Source organism: Anabrus simplex, chromosome 2 (assembly GCF_040414725.1).
Source record: "Anabrus simplex isolate iqAnaSimp1 chromosome 2, ASM4041472v1, whole genome shotgun sequence".
Lineage (NCBI taxonomy): Eukaryota > Metazoa > Arthropoda > Insecta > Orthoptera > Tettigoniidae > Anabrus > Anabrus simplex.
Genome location: NC_090266.1, coordinates 1,023,060,747 through 1,023,074,936, shown reverse-complemented (window position 1 = coordinate 1,023,074,936; position 14,190 = coordinate 1,023,060,747). Strand labels below are relative to the sequence as shown.

The 14,190-nt window shown below is 39.9% G+C and overlaps 1 protein-coding gene across 5 annotated transcripts in view; it reads right to left on the bottom strand.

Moving 5' to 3' along the window:
* melt (melted) overlaps nucleotides 1-14,190 on the bottom strand; it is a 611,799-nt gene that overhangs the window by 152,751 nt on the left and 444,858 nt on the right. For all 5 annotated transcript variants that reach the window (XM_067141908.2, XM_067141909.2, XM_067141912.2 and 2 more), the window contains one exon: nucleotides 13,451-13,586. In XM_067141908.2, coding sequence (XP_066998009.1) covers nucleotides 13,451-13,586 — 136 coding nt within the window. The remainder of the gene's footprint in view (nucleotides 1-13,450; nucleotides 13,587-14,190) is intronic.

Below are 14,190 nucleotides of genomic sequence, written 5' to 3'. Positions count from 1 at the left end.
AGGTATATTGGCTCACTGCGTCTAAGCTTTTGTACATATAATGGGTTCTACACTTATTCACATCTGGTATTGATAATATTACATTCAATATGATTGATTCATATGATTAAAACATTAACAAATATCTTACTAAAATGGTAAAAAATATACATCATTTGTTTAAAAAGTACTTGTTGGAGTCTTTTTGGTCATACTACACTTGTATTACAAAATGTGGAATACGATTTTTCAATCATACACATTAGTGATAATGAGTCCATTATAGAGTCTTAAAAGTATTTTGTTGTAAAGGTATATCACAGCTTATTGGTTATTGTGATGTCAATAAGACGTAATTTCACTTTGTATTAATGTTTGGGGTATTCCACTTTTTAAAAAAGTCCATTGGAGTAAACATAGGAAAAGCTTAATTAAAGAGTTAATTAAAAATATATCCTTCATTACCAAAAATACTAGTATGTGATACCTTATTAAAATGGATCCTTCATTTCTAAAGTATTGATATGTGATACCTCATATGTTTGTTTTATCATGTATAAAATGGGGCTTACATTTCTAAACAATAGTACTGTAGGTTGTTACCATCTATATTACATATGTAATATTACGATCTGACATAGCAGCCAACTGAAAATGTTTAAAGTATAATCTAATGGAATGGGACCAATTGTTTCGTTTTACTGTTTGTTTTTCACTTTCAACAGGTGGAGTGCATAACATATGCGTGTTGTGTTAGATCTATATTATTGTTGAATTTGTTGCAAACTGCTGCTTTTGGTGAAGTATCTTAGTCTATGGATGTTATTAGGAAATTGTTAGTGTGTCGTTGCTGGTTGAATGGTGACTGTTGCAAAATGAAGCTCGTTCAAGGTGCCGTGCGTCTTGATGGAATTTAAATTTGCATTTTATGGTAATGGCATGAAGGCTTCTGTGTGTTGTAGATTAATTATGTTGAATGTTGAGACTGTATGCTTTGCGTGGCTGCCTGTCGAGATCTGTTGCGTGTAATACAAGTGTAGTATGATCAAAAAGACTCTAACAAGTACTTTTTAAACAAATGACGTATATTTTTTACCATTTTAGTAAGATATTTGTTAATGTTTTAATCATATGAATCAATCATATTGAATGTAATATTATCAATACCAGATGTGAATAAGTGTAGAACCCATTATATGTACAAAAGCTTAGACACAGTGAGCCAATATACCTCATACAATAGCACGTTAAAAAACTAAGATGTACCCACTGGTACCTTAATGACATAACTTTCAACACTTGATTTAATTGAAATTGTCACCAAATGTAACCTTTCATATGTGATGTTTTTATAAATTCTTTTTTTGTGTCAACTGAAGATGATCCCCAAGGGATTGAAACCGGTATTGACCAATTTACTAATTTAGAGTAAATAAACTAATGTATTGATAAGGTGGAGATTTTAGACTTTCTTTATATCAGCTCTGCTTGAAGACGGAACGAGTTTCATCAAATGTTCGCACAAATAAAACGTCCACATTATATCCAGGGTTAGGTGTTTATATTTTTTACCTTTTTTGATCGTACTGCCGAACAGATTTTCGGCACTTTCCTCAGGGCACTGTAGAGTAACTGGGCCAGGAATTGAAACTGCTCCTTCTTAACACAAATTTAGTATTTTAATATTATCGTACACGAATATGTTAGCAAGACCAGAACAGATGTTGCACCTTACATTAGAAAGGAAAGCCATTGGAGGTTTTGGGATTGCCTATTACTATTTTGGTCCTAATGCAAGACTGGGAATTTTATTTTTGCGTTTTAAAATGCCAAAACCCGCAGTCGTTTTATTTGCGCATATTACATTTAAATGGTTTGTATCATTTCCAACTCGTACCGGTACCGACATGTACAGCGAGCGCTCTTTCCAGATGACCTCAAGGTCACAAATAACCGTAATTTCTGAAGTTTTGATGATTTTTTTTCTCTTTCCAATTTGATTGGATTAGTGACGGGCAGAATTGAATATAATGCATTCGAGAATTTTGAGAATCGATACTTACATTTGAAACCATGTTTTTGAGTTCAACATAACCTTTACAAGTCGATGTAGGCCTACTGCATACTACGACAGTTTTAGGATGTCCATGTTTCATTTTAACCTAGTGTTTAGCAGTGCTACGCTTGAGACTTTTTAACTATTTCAAAGTGATCACATCTTCAAACACTTGTTTTACACTTTGACCAGCAAGAACATACCTTGTTATATTATTTTAAGCATTGTACTTTTACTTCAATCTATTAATGTCATTTTTAAGGGTCTATTATATGTATTACATACTGGTATATCTTTGTCCATACGACCTGTTTCAGCTGATGATGGTGTCCATAGACACCGGTAATGAATAAAAATGTTGTGATCATATTAACAACATATTATGTATTGAAAAAAGGTGGATCAATCAAATTTCCTTCTATTGTATGTTATCTCCTTTCAATACGGACCAGATATGAAGTTTTTAATGTTGAATCGCCCATATTCAACGAACAGGACCACCGCTTTACCAAACCCTGAGTCTAGTCGGCACCAAGGACAGGAAATGGCACAGTACGACCTGGAGAATCTTCCGGTCATAAGAGCATGTGTGTTAGTTGGCAAAGTTTTTGTTATTATCATGCTTTTGGAGCATGTTAAAATCAGGTAAATGTGAGTGTAATTCGTTTATAGCTCTTCTCAATATAAGTGAAAAGATATCTGCTGTGTTTGTCTGCAATAATTATGAAGTACAGAAGAATTTACGGTCTTCTGTTTCCCTCATGACAAGAATACGTAAGGAGAGTTTGTGTTAACATCTGTATTCACTGGGCGAGTTGACCGTGCGGTTAGGAGCGCGCAGCTGTAAGCTTGTATCCGGAAGATGGTGGGTTCGAACCCCAATGTCGGCAGCCCTGAAGATGGTTTTCTGTGATTTCCCATTTTCACACCAGGCAAATGCTGGGGCTGTACCTTAATTAAGGCCATGGTCGCTACCATCCCATTCCTAGGCCTTTCCTGTCCCATCGTCGCCATAAAACCTATCTGTGTTGGTTCGACGTAAAGCAAATAGAAAAAAAAAATCTATATTCTTCCTGTTATAAAGACATTTTTGTAGTATTTCCCAGACTTTGAACTACAGTACACATATTTTAACTGGCGAAAAATATAAAATGCTTACCAATCAATCAATCAATCAATCAATCAATCAATCAATCAATACTAGTCTGCACTTACGACAGTCACTCAGGTGGCAGATTCCCTATCTCCTGTTTGTTTAGTAATTACACAGAAATTGTAAATTTTTTTTTTTTTTTGTTATTTGCTTTACGTCGCACCGACACAGATAGGTCTTATGGCGACGATGGGACAGGGAAGGGCTAGGCATGGGAAGGAAGCGGCCGTGGCCTTAATTAAGGTACAGCCCCAGCATTTGCCTGGTGTGAAAATGGGAAACCACGGAAAACCATCTTCAAGGCTGCCGACAGTGGGGTTCGAACCCACGATCTCCCGAATACTGGATACTGGCCGCAATTAAGCGACTGCAGCTATCGAGCTCGGTAATGTAAATTTATTGAACATCTCCTGTTATATCAACTATGTTTGCAATTGCACTCTTACTGATTTATTACAAAATACATTATAGACAATACCTAACTCCTCTTCCCATAAATGAATATTTGCCTCGATTTGTCCTCTTGAATTCCAACTTTATCTTCATATTGTGATCTTTCCTACTTTAAAAACACCATTCGAAGTTATTCGTTTACTAATGCCATTCCACGCCATCTTTCCACTGACAGCTCAGAACATACCACTCAGTTGAGCAGCTCGTCTCCTTTCTCCCAAGTCTTCTCAGCCCAAACGTAGCAACATTTTCTGTCAGATATCACCCAGAACAAATCGAGCTGCTTTACTTTGGATTTTTTCCAGAGTAATCAAGTAATGCTGGTGAGAGTCCTATATACTGGAACCATACTTTAGTTGGGGTCTTACCAGAGACTTATATTCAATCTCCTTTACATCCTTACCACAAACCTGAAATACCCTTACAACTATTTGCAGAGATCTGTACCCCTTAGTTATTTACAATCCCGTCTATGTGATTACCCCACTGAAGATCTTTCCTTATATGTATTAATACCTAGGTACTTACAGTGATCGCCATAAGGAACTTTCACCCCCATCAATGCAGTAATTAAAACTGAGAGAACATTTCCTATTAGTGAAACTCACAACCTGACTTTTAACCCCATTTATCATCATAACATTGTCCGGCTCCATGGCTAAATGGTTAGCGTGCTGATCTTTGGTCACAGGGGCCCCGGGTTCGATTTCCAGCAGGGTCGGGAATTTTAACCATCATTGTTCTCTGGCATGGGGGCTGGGTGTTTGTGTCGTCTTCATCATCATTTCATCCTCATCACGATGTGCAGGTCGCCTACGGGAGTCAAATCAAAAGACCTGCACCTGGCGAGCCAAACATGTGCTTGGACACTCCAGCACTCAAAGCCATACGCCATTTCATTTAGAATACCATTGCCTGCTGTCCATCTCACGACAATGTCGAGGTCTTTTTGCAGTTGCTCACATCTTGTAACTCTATACACCATCTGCGAAAAGCCCCAACTCCAATTCAAATTCTTTACTCATTTATACATATAAGAAAATGAAGTTCCAATAACAGTGCTTTGAGGAATTACCCTTTTAATGATTACAGGATCAGATTATGCTTCACCTATTTTAATTCTCTGAGTTCTATTTTCTAGAAATACAACCACCCATTCAGTCATTCTTTTGTCTAGTCCAATTGCACTCATTTTTGCCGGTAGTCTCCCATAATCTATCCTATCAAATGTCTTAGATAGGTCAATCACAATACAGTCCATTTGACCTCCTGAATCTATGATATCTGCTATCACGGTAGCTAGAAGAGAGACGGTAGGTGTCACGAGACAGATGCGCAGTAGACTGCCGTGGTCGTGATGTCACTGGACCATCGCTTCCATTACACTACGCATTGTTTGGCATAGTCTATCAGTCTATATACACAAACAACTTAATAAAAATAATAGTTCTTTGCAATATCTTAGTGGTTTTCATGTGAAATTTTTTATTACAACATAAAGGTAATTGTGATAAGGAACACAAGCGGGGTGCTCGGCACGCTGATTTGCAGTTAAGTTACGGCGCCCGGCAGACGGTCCACGGTCCACTGACGTCACACGCTCCTAGCCGGCTGCACGTGACACCTACCATCTCTTTTTAGCTACCGTGTCTGCTATATCTTACTGGAATCCTACAAATTGAGCTTCAGTGGAATAACTTTTCATAAACCCAAACTGCCTTATATTGCAAACATGTCTAATATAATCAGAAATGTTGCTTTCCCAAAGGTTACATGCAACACACGTCAAAATGACTGGCCTGTAATTTTCAACTTTATGTTTATCATCCATTCCTTTATACATAGGGGGTAATTTATTTTATACTACAACACATTAACTTCAGTATCAATATATAATATTTGTATATATGATCAGTGGATTTTGAAATGTCAGAGAAGTGACTTAGATGAAGTGTGCAAGAAAGGAGGGGCATGATGCTTAAAAAATAACTACACTGCACTGTACTCACGTCTTAACTTTAAGCAAGCTAACATCTACTGCAACTGACAGGAGACTGCAATCTCTGCTCACTTCAGTTAAACACGCACTACGTGTCTACACTGCAGTGCAAAACTTAAGGAATAAAGTAACTTTCGCATGTTGTGTCACTGCCAAGTAACATAGCTCGATGAAATTTGAACCATACGTAGGAAGAACTGCTACAGTATGGTACGGTAGGCAACTGAAAGGAATATACGATGAGACTAACAGAAATAACACTTCTACACAGAGATAGTAAAATACACATAAGTCACTGCGAATCATGATGGTCCCCTAGACATCACAAAAGAAGGAACATGGTTCTAAAAAGGGTGCGTTATCACCACGGACAGCAATGCATGCTCTGCAACATGTTCCCATGCTGGCCACAAGATTGGTTAGGGAGTTCTTGTGGTAGGGCGTTCCCTTCCTCCACTAGTGCAGTTGACAGCTGCTGGATGGTCGTTGGTGCATGTGGACGTGCTGCAATACGTCTGCCCAACATGTCCCACACGTGCTCGACAGGATTTAAGTCGGGGGAATGGGTAGGCCAGTCCATTCGCCTAATATCCTCTCGTCCCAAGAGCTCCTCCACCTGTGCTGTTCGATGTGGTTGTCCATTGTCATCCATAAAAATGAAGTCAGGGCCGAACGCACCCCTGAAAAGTCACACATGGGGAAGGAGTACACTGTCACAATAACGTTGACTGGTGAGTGTACTCTGTTCAAAGATTTGGAAGTCGGTACGCCCATGCAACGTTATGCCTCCCTACACCATAACACTTGGACCACCAAAATGATCATGTTCGACAATGTTCCTGGGTGCATTATGTGTTCCCAACTCTTGCAGCATGAGGGTATGTCTAGAATCACTACTCAGACTGAATCTGCTTTCATCTGAGAAAAGAACACAACCCCATTCCATGTCAGTCCAGAACTGATGCTCTTGGCACCATCGCAAATGGTGCTGCCAATGTGCGGGTGTCAACAGAACACAACGTAATGATCGTCGGAAAAACAGACCACCCTTATGCAGTCGCCGTGCCACCGTGGAGCGTAAGATTGGGTACCTTGCAGTCCTGTTAAATGTGGTTGCAACTGCACCCACTATTTGATGTGAATCTCTTCTTGCCTGCTGAACAATGTAACAGTCATCTGCTGCTGTAGTTGACCATGGTCGACGCCCTCCTCTCCTTTGGGCAGCAGTGCCTGTGGCTCGGAATGCTCTCCATGCATGTGAAACAATGCTGTGAGCAATACCAAACTCTGGGGCTACACTTGTCCCACTTCATCCTTCTTCAAGTTTCCCGATGATTCTTTCTGATGTGAAGTCATCCAAAAGTTATCTCCAGGCCATGCTGTAATGAATAACACCACCAAAGTGCACTGTAACAGCTCGCTGATTGACTCACACTGTCTTGTCCCGTTCCTTCAACTGCCTTGTTTTGTGGGACCAGACCCATTTGGCGCTATAGTCATGCTGACTTCATGCCAGGTTTCGAGGAGGTGTGGGAGACCTGTGGCAACATTTTACTGCACTTTCATTCATTTCCACCGAGCAGTTGATGTTTTTTAGATGAAAATGAAAAGTCTAACCATAAACATTCAGGCAGGAATCCTAAAGCAAATTTTTAAAAGTAAATGCATGATTGAGAGATTTTCTCAATAGTGCTCTTTTTCTTTCTTCCCCAACAATTTGCTTTACATCATACCGACACAGATAAGTCTTATGGCGACTGTGGGGTAGGAAAGGCCTAACAGTGGGAAGAAAGTGGCCGTGGCCTTAATTAAGGTACATCGCCGCCAGCATTTGCCTGGTGTGAAAATAGTGCATTTCATATCCTGAACATACATCATTCAGTCTTTAAATACCAGTAATATCCTACTGAAATAATTACAGTATTCTTTCATGTATCTAGGTTTGCTTCAGCAACTGTGAAGTTAATACCTTAATAACAGTTCGTTTCTCGACATAACTTATTTACCCATTTCTGTCTAAGATCTTGCACTGTTATTTGAATTTAGCACAAAGTTACCATATCTATGAATGTCACTTGCCAACTGCCGACCAATTAACAAGGTTAAAACAAGAAGCATCCTGCATTGTCTCTAATGTATTTGGTATTATTCCCTGTTTTTGTGTTTAGTTTTCTTGTAACCTGATTTCAAGCTTCTCGTGCACTAGTAAGAAAATGCATCAAAATGATTCACCATTGACAACAGATCCAGTTAAATTAACCCACGTGAGCACATGCACGCACACACACACAAAATGAACAGCCACAATTCAAATCCCCTGAAATACATCACCCATCATACATATACAGGGTGAACAAAAAATGCTGCACTTGGAGGTCGGCATGTGATTCCTCATCCCATTGCAAGACAAAAGTTTCTATAGCCAAATCGGATCTGGTGCTGTTGGAAAACAAGTCGAAAACGAGAAGCTGGCAACACTGTCACATCCTGCAGCGCATCGGAATGTAGTAGAGAAACGTGCATCATCCCGCTCTACCGTACCCGCCGTCACAGCTCACTGAGTAGACGGCTGTGTTATCAAACCCACGTGCACCATGGAGCTACGGCTTGAATCTACGTCAGGTTTTTTTTTTCTTTTGTGGGTGTGACATCAGGTCCCAAGTTCCCGTCGTGTAACTGCATTTGTAAGCATGATATCCTGTTGTCACATGACAATAGGCAAACACATGACAGTGCGATCTATTCAAGTAAATGCATGAGTCGACTAACCACGCAGTGCACAACCATAACTGGTCCTGTCAAGTGCATGTAGGGAGGCTTCCTGATGGAGTATACAAACGGCGAATATGTTGATATGCTTTTAGTATTCGGTGCATCCAATAACCAAGCTTCTGCTGCTGCTCGTGAGTATGCAGCATGGTACCCTCAAAGGGGCCATCCCAATAAGAATGTTTTTCTTATCTATTACAAAGAATGTTTTTCATCGCCTTGAGCAATGCCTGCGGGAAACCGGTAATCTTCGTCCACAAGTAGTGGACAGAGGTAGTCCAAGGACTAGACGTACTCCACAAACAGAGCACGACATTCTTGAAGCCATTCACCAATCACCTCGCCAAAGTACCCGTGATATTGCAAGGCAGTTCCAGGTATCTCAAAACACTGGTTGTTGATGTGTTTCACGACGAAAAACTGCATCCATATCATTACACGTTAACTCAACACCAGCGGCCAGAAGACCGCATTCAACGAGTACAGTTCGGTGAATGGCTCTTGCAACAAGTTGAAGATAACGAACATTTTATAAAGAATGCGATATGGAATGACGAATGTAGCTTCACTTGGGAAGGTATTTTCAACCATCACAACAGCCATTATTGGTCTGTCCACAACCCACATGTCACCCGTGAATGAGGCTTTCAGGCAGGCTTTGGCATAAACCTGTGGGTTGGAATCATGGGAGGAGTGCTTTGAGGGCCTTACCTATTGCCGGACAAGTTGAATGCGCTCCGCTATCGTACGTTTCTGGGCAATACTTTGCCTGACACTTCAGAAAGTGTTCCACTTGGTGTTCGGCGACAGCTATGGTTTCAGCATGATGGTGCACCACCACACTTTGGAATTACTGTGCATAACTGGTTAAATGAAGCATTTCCAGGGAAATGGATTGGTCGTGGAGGTCCAATGTTCTGGCCTCCACATTCCCCAGACCTTAATCCACTAGATTTTTATTTGTGGGGACACTTACAGGAACATGTTTAGAGTACTTCACCCATGGATGTACAAGACCTAATAGCTTGCGTGCATACTGCAAAGTATGCTCCAGTGAGTGGCGAAGTGTTTGCAAATGCAAGGTGGTCACTTTGAACATCTGCTGTGAAGTGAACATAGCTCGTAAGTGTACATACCGGCTCTGTGAAGATAAGACTGGACGTCACGTGTACACTATGGAATTATTGCGCGTAGCATTACGAGCAATCCAGTGTAGCCTACCTACTGTACTGTATTGTGTTTCCTTGTACCGCAATGGATAGAGATGATGTTACTGTATCCACTATTATGTTCTACATATTGGCTTTATTTGTGCCATGAATGAAACAAAGTGGTCGTTTACATCTGTAAGATGTTCATGTTATGTCTGAATGTTTAAATGAAGGTAACTGTAATGGTAAGAAAGAACATAGTGTATTGCATAGTGGAGGTGTACATTGAATACAATTTGATACATTAACTGAAAAAGAAAAAATTGGCGCGAACGCGACTTGAACATCAGCGCATCTGCACAACCGGCATTTATGGCATTACCTCGTCTCACTGAGCTAATGAGACAGCTCCAGCAGAGCGCCGAGTTCATGCGACCTGTACTTGGCCACGCTACATGCCGTTACATCATTGCCAAAGCCTCGTTTCTGAACTCGCATTTCTATTAAACCTATAGGCGGTATTAGGTTTTGCAAGATAAACTTTTGTTGTGAATTTCGACGAGGAACCGCATGCCGACCTCCACATGCGGCATTTTTTGTTCACCCTGTGTACCACGGAAATTTTGATAAAAGCTTCAAGAACCAAGATCAGGACACTTGGTCAATAAACTCAATGAAGTGAATGCTCCAAATTCTACTTAGGACAAACAGGTCAAAATTTCGAAATAAAGTATGCAGAACACAACAGAGCACTGGAATTCAATAACAGTATAACATCTGCATTTACTAATCATTGGCTGGAAGCAGGGCAAGAAAATACATACATCAACACAAGCACAGAAATTCTCAACATCTGCACTAAGGGACATACCCTTAACTCTCACCAAAACAACTCCAAATATAAACTATCACATCCTACAAAAATACTTTCCCATTCAAAATACTGGTAAAGGGCACAAAAAATGAAGTGTTCCTGTCTTGGGAGTTAGCAGCTGAAGACATCTGGCAGACTCTTCAGCTTATTCTAATTATTTCTGGGGTTGCTGGAGCCAACCAGGCTCATTTTGGTTTCGGTCAGGGGTTTAAGACCGCATGCCCTTCCTGACGCTATGTCATTCTTGAGATGAAAATCTCGACTCAGGACCGACCAGGATTCAAACCTCGACCTTGTGGGTGGGAAGTCACTGAGCTAATCACACACCCACCAGCAGCCAAGTATAAGGAATAATATAGCTCCAACAAGGTAATTTATTTGAAGTGCCATCAAAACAAGAGGCTGACTAGCTGAAGCGGTAAAATTGTGCTTGGTTCACCCAGAATGACGTGGGTTCAGTACCCCGTCAGAAAGCTGGAAAATTTAAGAAAAGAGTTTTCCACTTCTGGAGATGTATACTGTATGGCCCTGAGGTTCACTCAGCCTACACCAAAAGTGAGTACCAGGTTAATTCCTGGGAGCAAAGGCAGCCAGGCATAGAGCTAACCATTATACCCCTCCAAGTACCTAGGCTACGGATAGTGGAAGCCTTTACCTTCCAACACTCTCAGTGCCGTCATGGCCCATACAGAGGTGACTTTGCTTTGTTTTTATCATCAAAAACAATGGTACAATTCATTGTTAATTTATCACCATTGCATAATAAACATCACACTAAATAAATTATCACTTGTTACAGACACATGTCAGGACATTCTGAAGTTACAGAATTTGGATGATAGGGTTGCTAGCAATGTACTAGTAGTATGGACAGTAGTAATAACTAAGGGGTATGAGAAGAATATTCACAATTTAAATTATAACATGACCTCAAAAGCAAGCAGAATGAAAATGTACAGAGGATCAGGATGATTTTTAGTGAAACATACCATCAGTTCAATTCTAAATTCAGGTTTACTTCCTTGCATATTCTGATTGAGAGAGTGTCTCTCTCTCTCTCTCTCTCTCTCTCTCGATATATATATATATACAGGGTGAAGCGTAATTCGCGCACTCGGGCGTCGCAGCGCGACTCCTCACATGCCAGCAATAAAAAAATATCTCTTACAAAATTTCATCTTGCGAGTATATCCGGCAGAAAAACGACGTTGAAGATTAGCAATCTGGCAACACTGTAACCACATGTAGGGTAACTACCTCTGTCAGCAGACATTATTCGTATTGTACAGTTGGTGCAATGGATAGAGTTTTGGGTTAGCATGCAGGAGGTCGAGTGGTCGATCCTGGGTTGAGGCGTATGTTTTTTATTTCGTAAATGTAGTCCAGGTGGTATGGTATCTGGCATCTTAATCGTCAACAGCGATTGCAGTGGGTCCTCTAGAAACCATTTGCACTTACATACTACGATCCTAGAAATGGACGAACAATCGTTTTCATTGGTCAGCTTTGAAAGGCGCCCTTCCCACGTCGTGGGCGTGAATTTATTTGCACCACTTCATCTACTAGATGTGAAACCTGTTTTCTTTGTACCCTCCTCCAATGGTCCCATAGATTAGTACCAACTATTATTCTTGCCTCGTTCAGGTCCATTACATTTCGTTAGGGCCTTACGTTACCAGTAGGCCAAGCAACGTGCTCTTCGAATAATGTCCAAACTCGGTTACAATTTGTATGTGTTATCACCATGGTCCCAATAATTCTGCCTTTCAACATTGCGTGTTGCGTCTGGTAACCGCATGCTGTTTAGTACATATCTCAATGTATTATTATTATTATTATTATTATTATTATTATTATTATTATTATGTTGTAAATGTAGGATACATGTGACCTCAGAAACGGTGTCTTACTGTATCACAGTAGGTAATGTCAGATGGAAATTAGCAAATAAAAAATGCGCCTCAACCCAGGATCGAACCATCGACCTCCTGCATGCCAACCAAAAACTCTACCCACTGCACCAACTGTACAGCACGACGTGGATGTGCTGACAGCGGTAGTTACCCTACATATGGTTACAGTGTTGCCAGATTGCTACTCTTTAACGTCCGTTTTCTACCGGATATACTCTCAAGACGAAATTTTGTAAGAGACATTTTTTTATTGCTGGCATGTGAGGAGTTGCGCTGCGACGCCCGAGTGCGCGAATTACGCTTCACCCTGTGTGTATATATATATATATTATTGAAGTCTTTAGTCACAATCACGTACTGCTAACGAGAAATCAGAATTCAATTGCTGACATGTAGTTTAATTTTCTTCAAGTCTGATTATAACACAGCGGATTGAAAAGTAAAACACAATGTTCTTTACACAAAATATTTAACAAATTGGAAAAATAAAAAAAATATGCACAAAATAACAACAGGTTTTTACCTATTTCCAGTATATGATCCAAGTTATGTGACACCAAGTTAAATCTGCCTCATTCATGGAACTCCATTCCATGGGAGTACAGCACATGACCAGTTCAATTTCTTCATCTAAACCGAACAAATGCCGTATCATAAATTTTGAGAGCGTCAAACTGCTTCTTGACAATGCTAACTGCCATGTTGCTTCTGTTCATGCACAAACAAGAAGTATGGATGGGAGGTATTCAACACAGTCTAGACCTTGCACTGCCTGCCTTTCACCTCTTCAGACCACTGAAGGAATTCCTAGGAGGTCAGTGCTGTGGTTCATATAACGAAGTGTAATCGGTCATGTGTGTATGGCTATACTTCCAGGAAGTGGAGTTCTATGAATGAAGCATATACAGTTTGGTGTCACGATGGGAAAAATGTCTCTAGAGAGGCTTGGTTCATATGTTGAAAAATAGCTAAAACATGCATTTTCTTTGTGCATATATCTTGCTTTTACTAATAAAATCTTTTGTAAAAACAACATGCACTATTTCTAAATCAGCTCACATATTAAGAACTTTATTTTATTAATTACATTGAATAGTGCTTACCTTCGATTGTACACTTTGCAGGAGGAGGGATGCGAACAGAAACCTTCTCCATGTAAGCTTTGATTTTATCAAGGTGCTTCTCACAAAAATGCTGTACCGTGTCACGCATAGGATACGGCTCAAATACACTAATCCGCTGTCAACAAAAACAAGGAACTTCCATATTAGGTGGTTTGTATGAAATTATGATATTCAACAAGAACTGAAACTGAAAGAGATTTCTTCCATGAGGACATATGTCTTCGAAATAGCTTGTGACAATTGTGATTACTAACAGACAATTCACAGGGATCACATGACATCACATGTAAAATGAACAACTAAATCATACTGTTCAACATCAAGGAAGAATTCTGCTCAAATATTCCAAACAAACAAACAAACAAACAAACAAACAAACAAACAAACAAACAAACAAACAAAATATCCACAGATACATCCAATGATGAACAGAACTGCCCTAGATGGTAAGAATAATCTTCACAAGTAAACAGAACATCACTGTGTATTGTGTAAGTGTTCAACAATCAAGTTCTAAATTAATTGGGAAAGGATATACCAATCAACAATCATAGCCAAAACTTTATTCCAAAAAGGAGAACCCAAAATCATTATCACATTTAGAATCTCTAAACCTGTCTTGGGATTTGCATCCAAAACATTCTACATGAAAATTTTCATGACCCCACACTCTGGAAAAGGACATCACATACAGTTTATTAAAAAACAATCCAACTGAT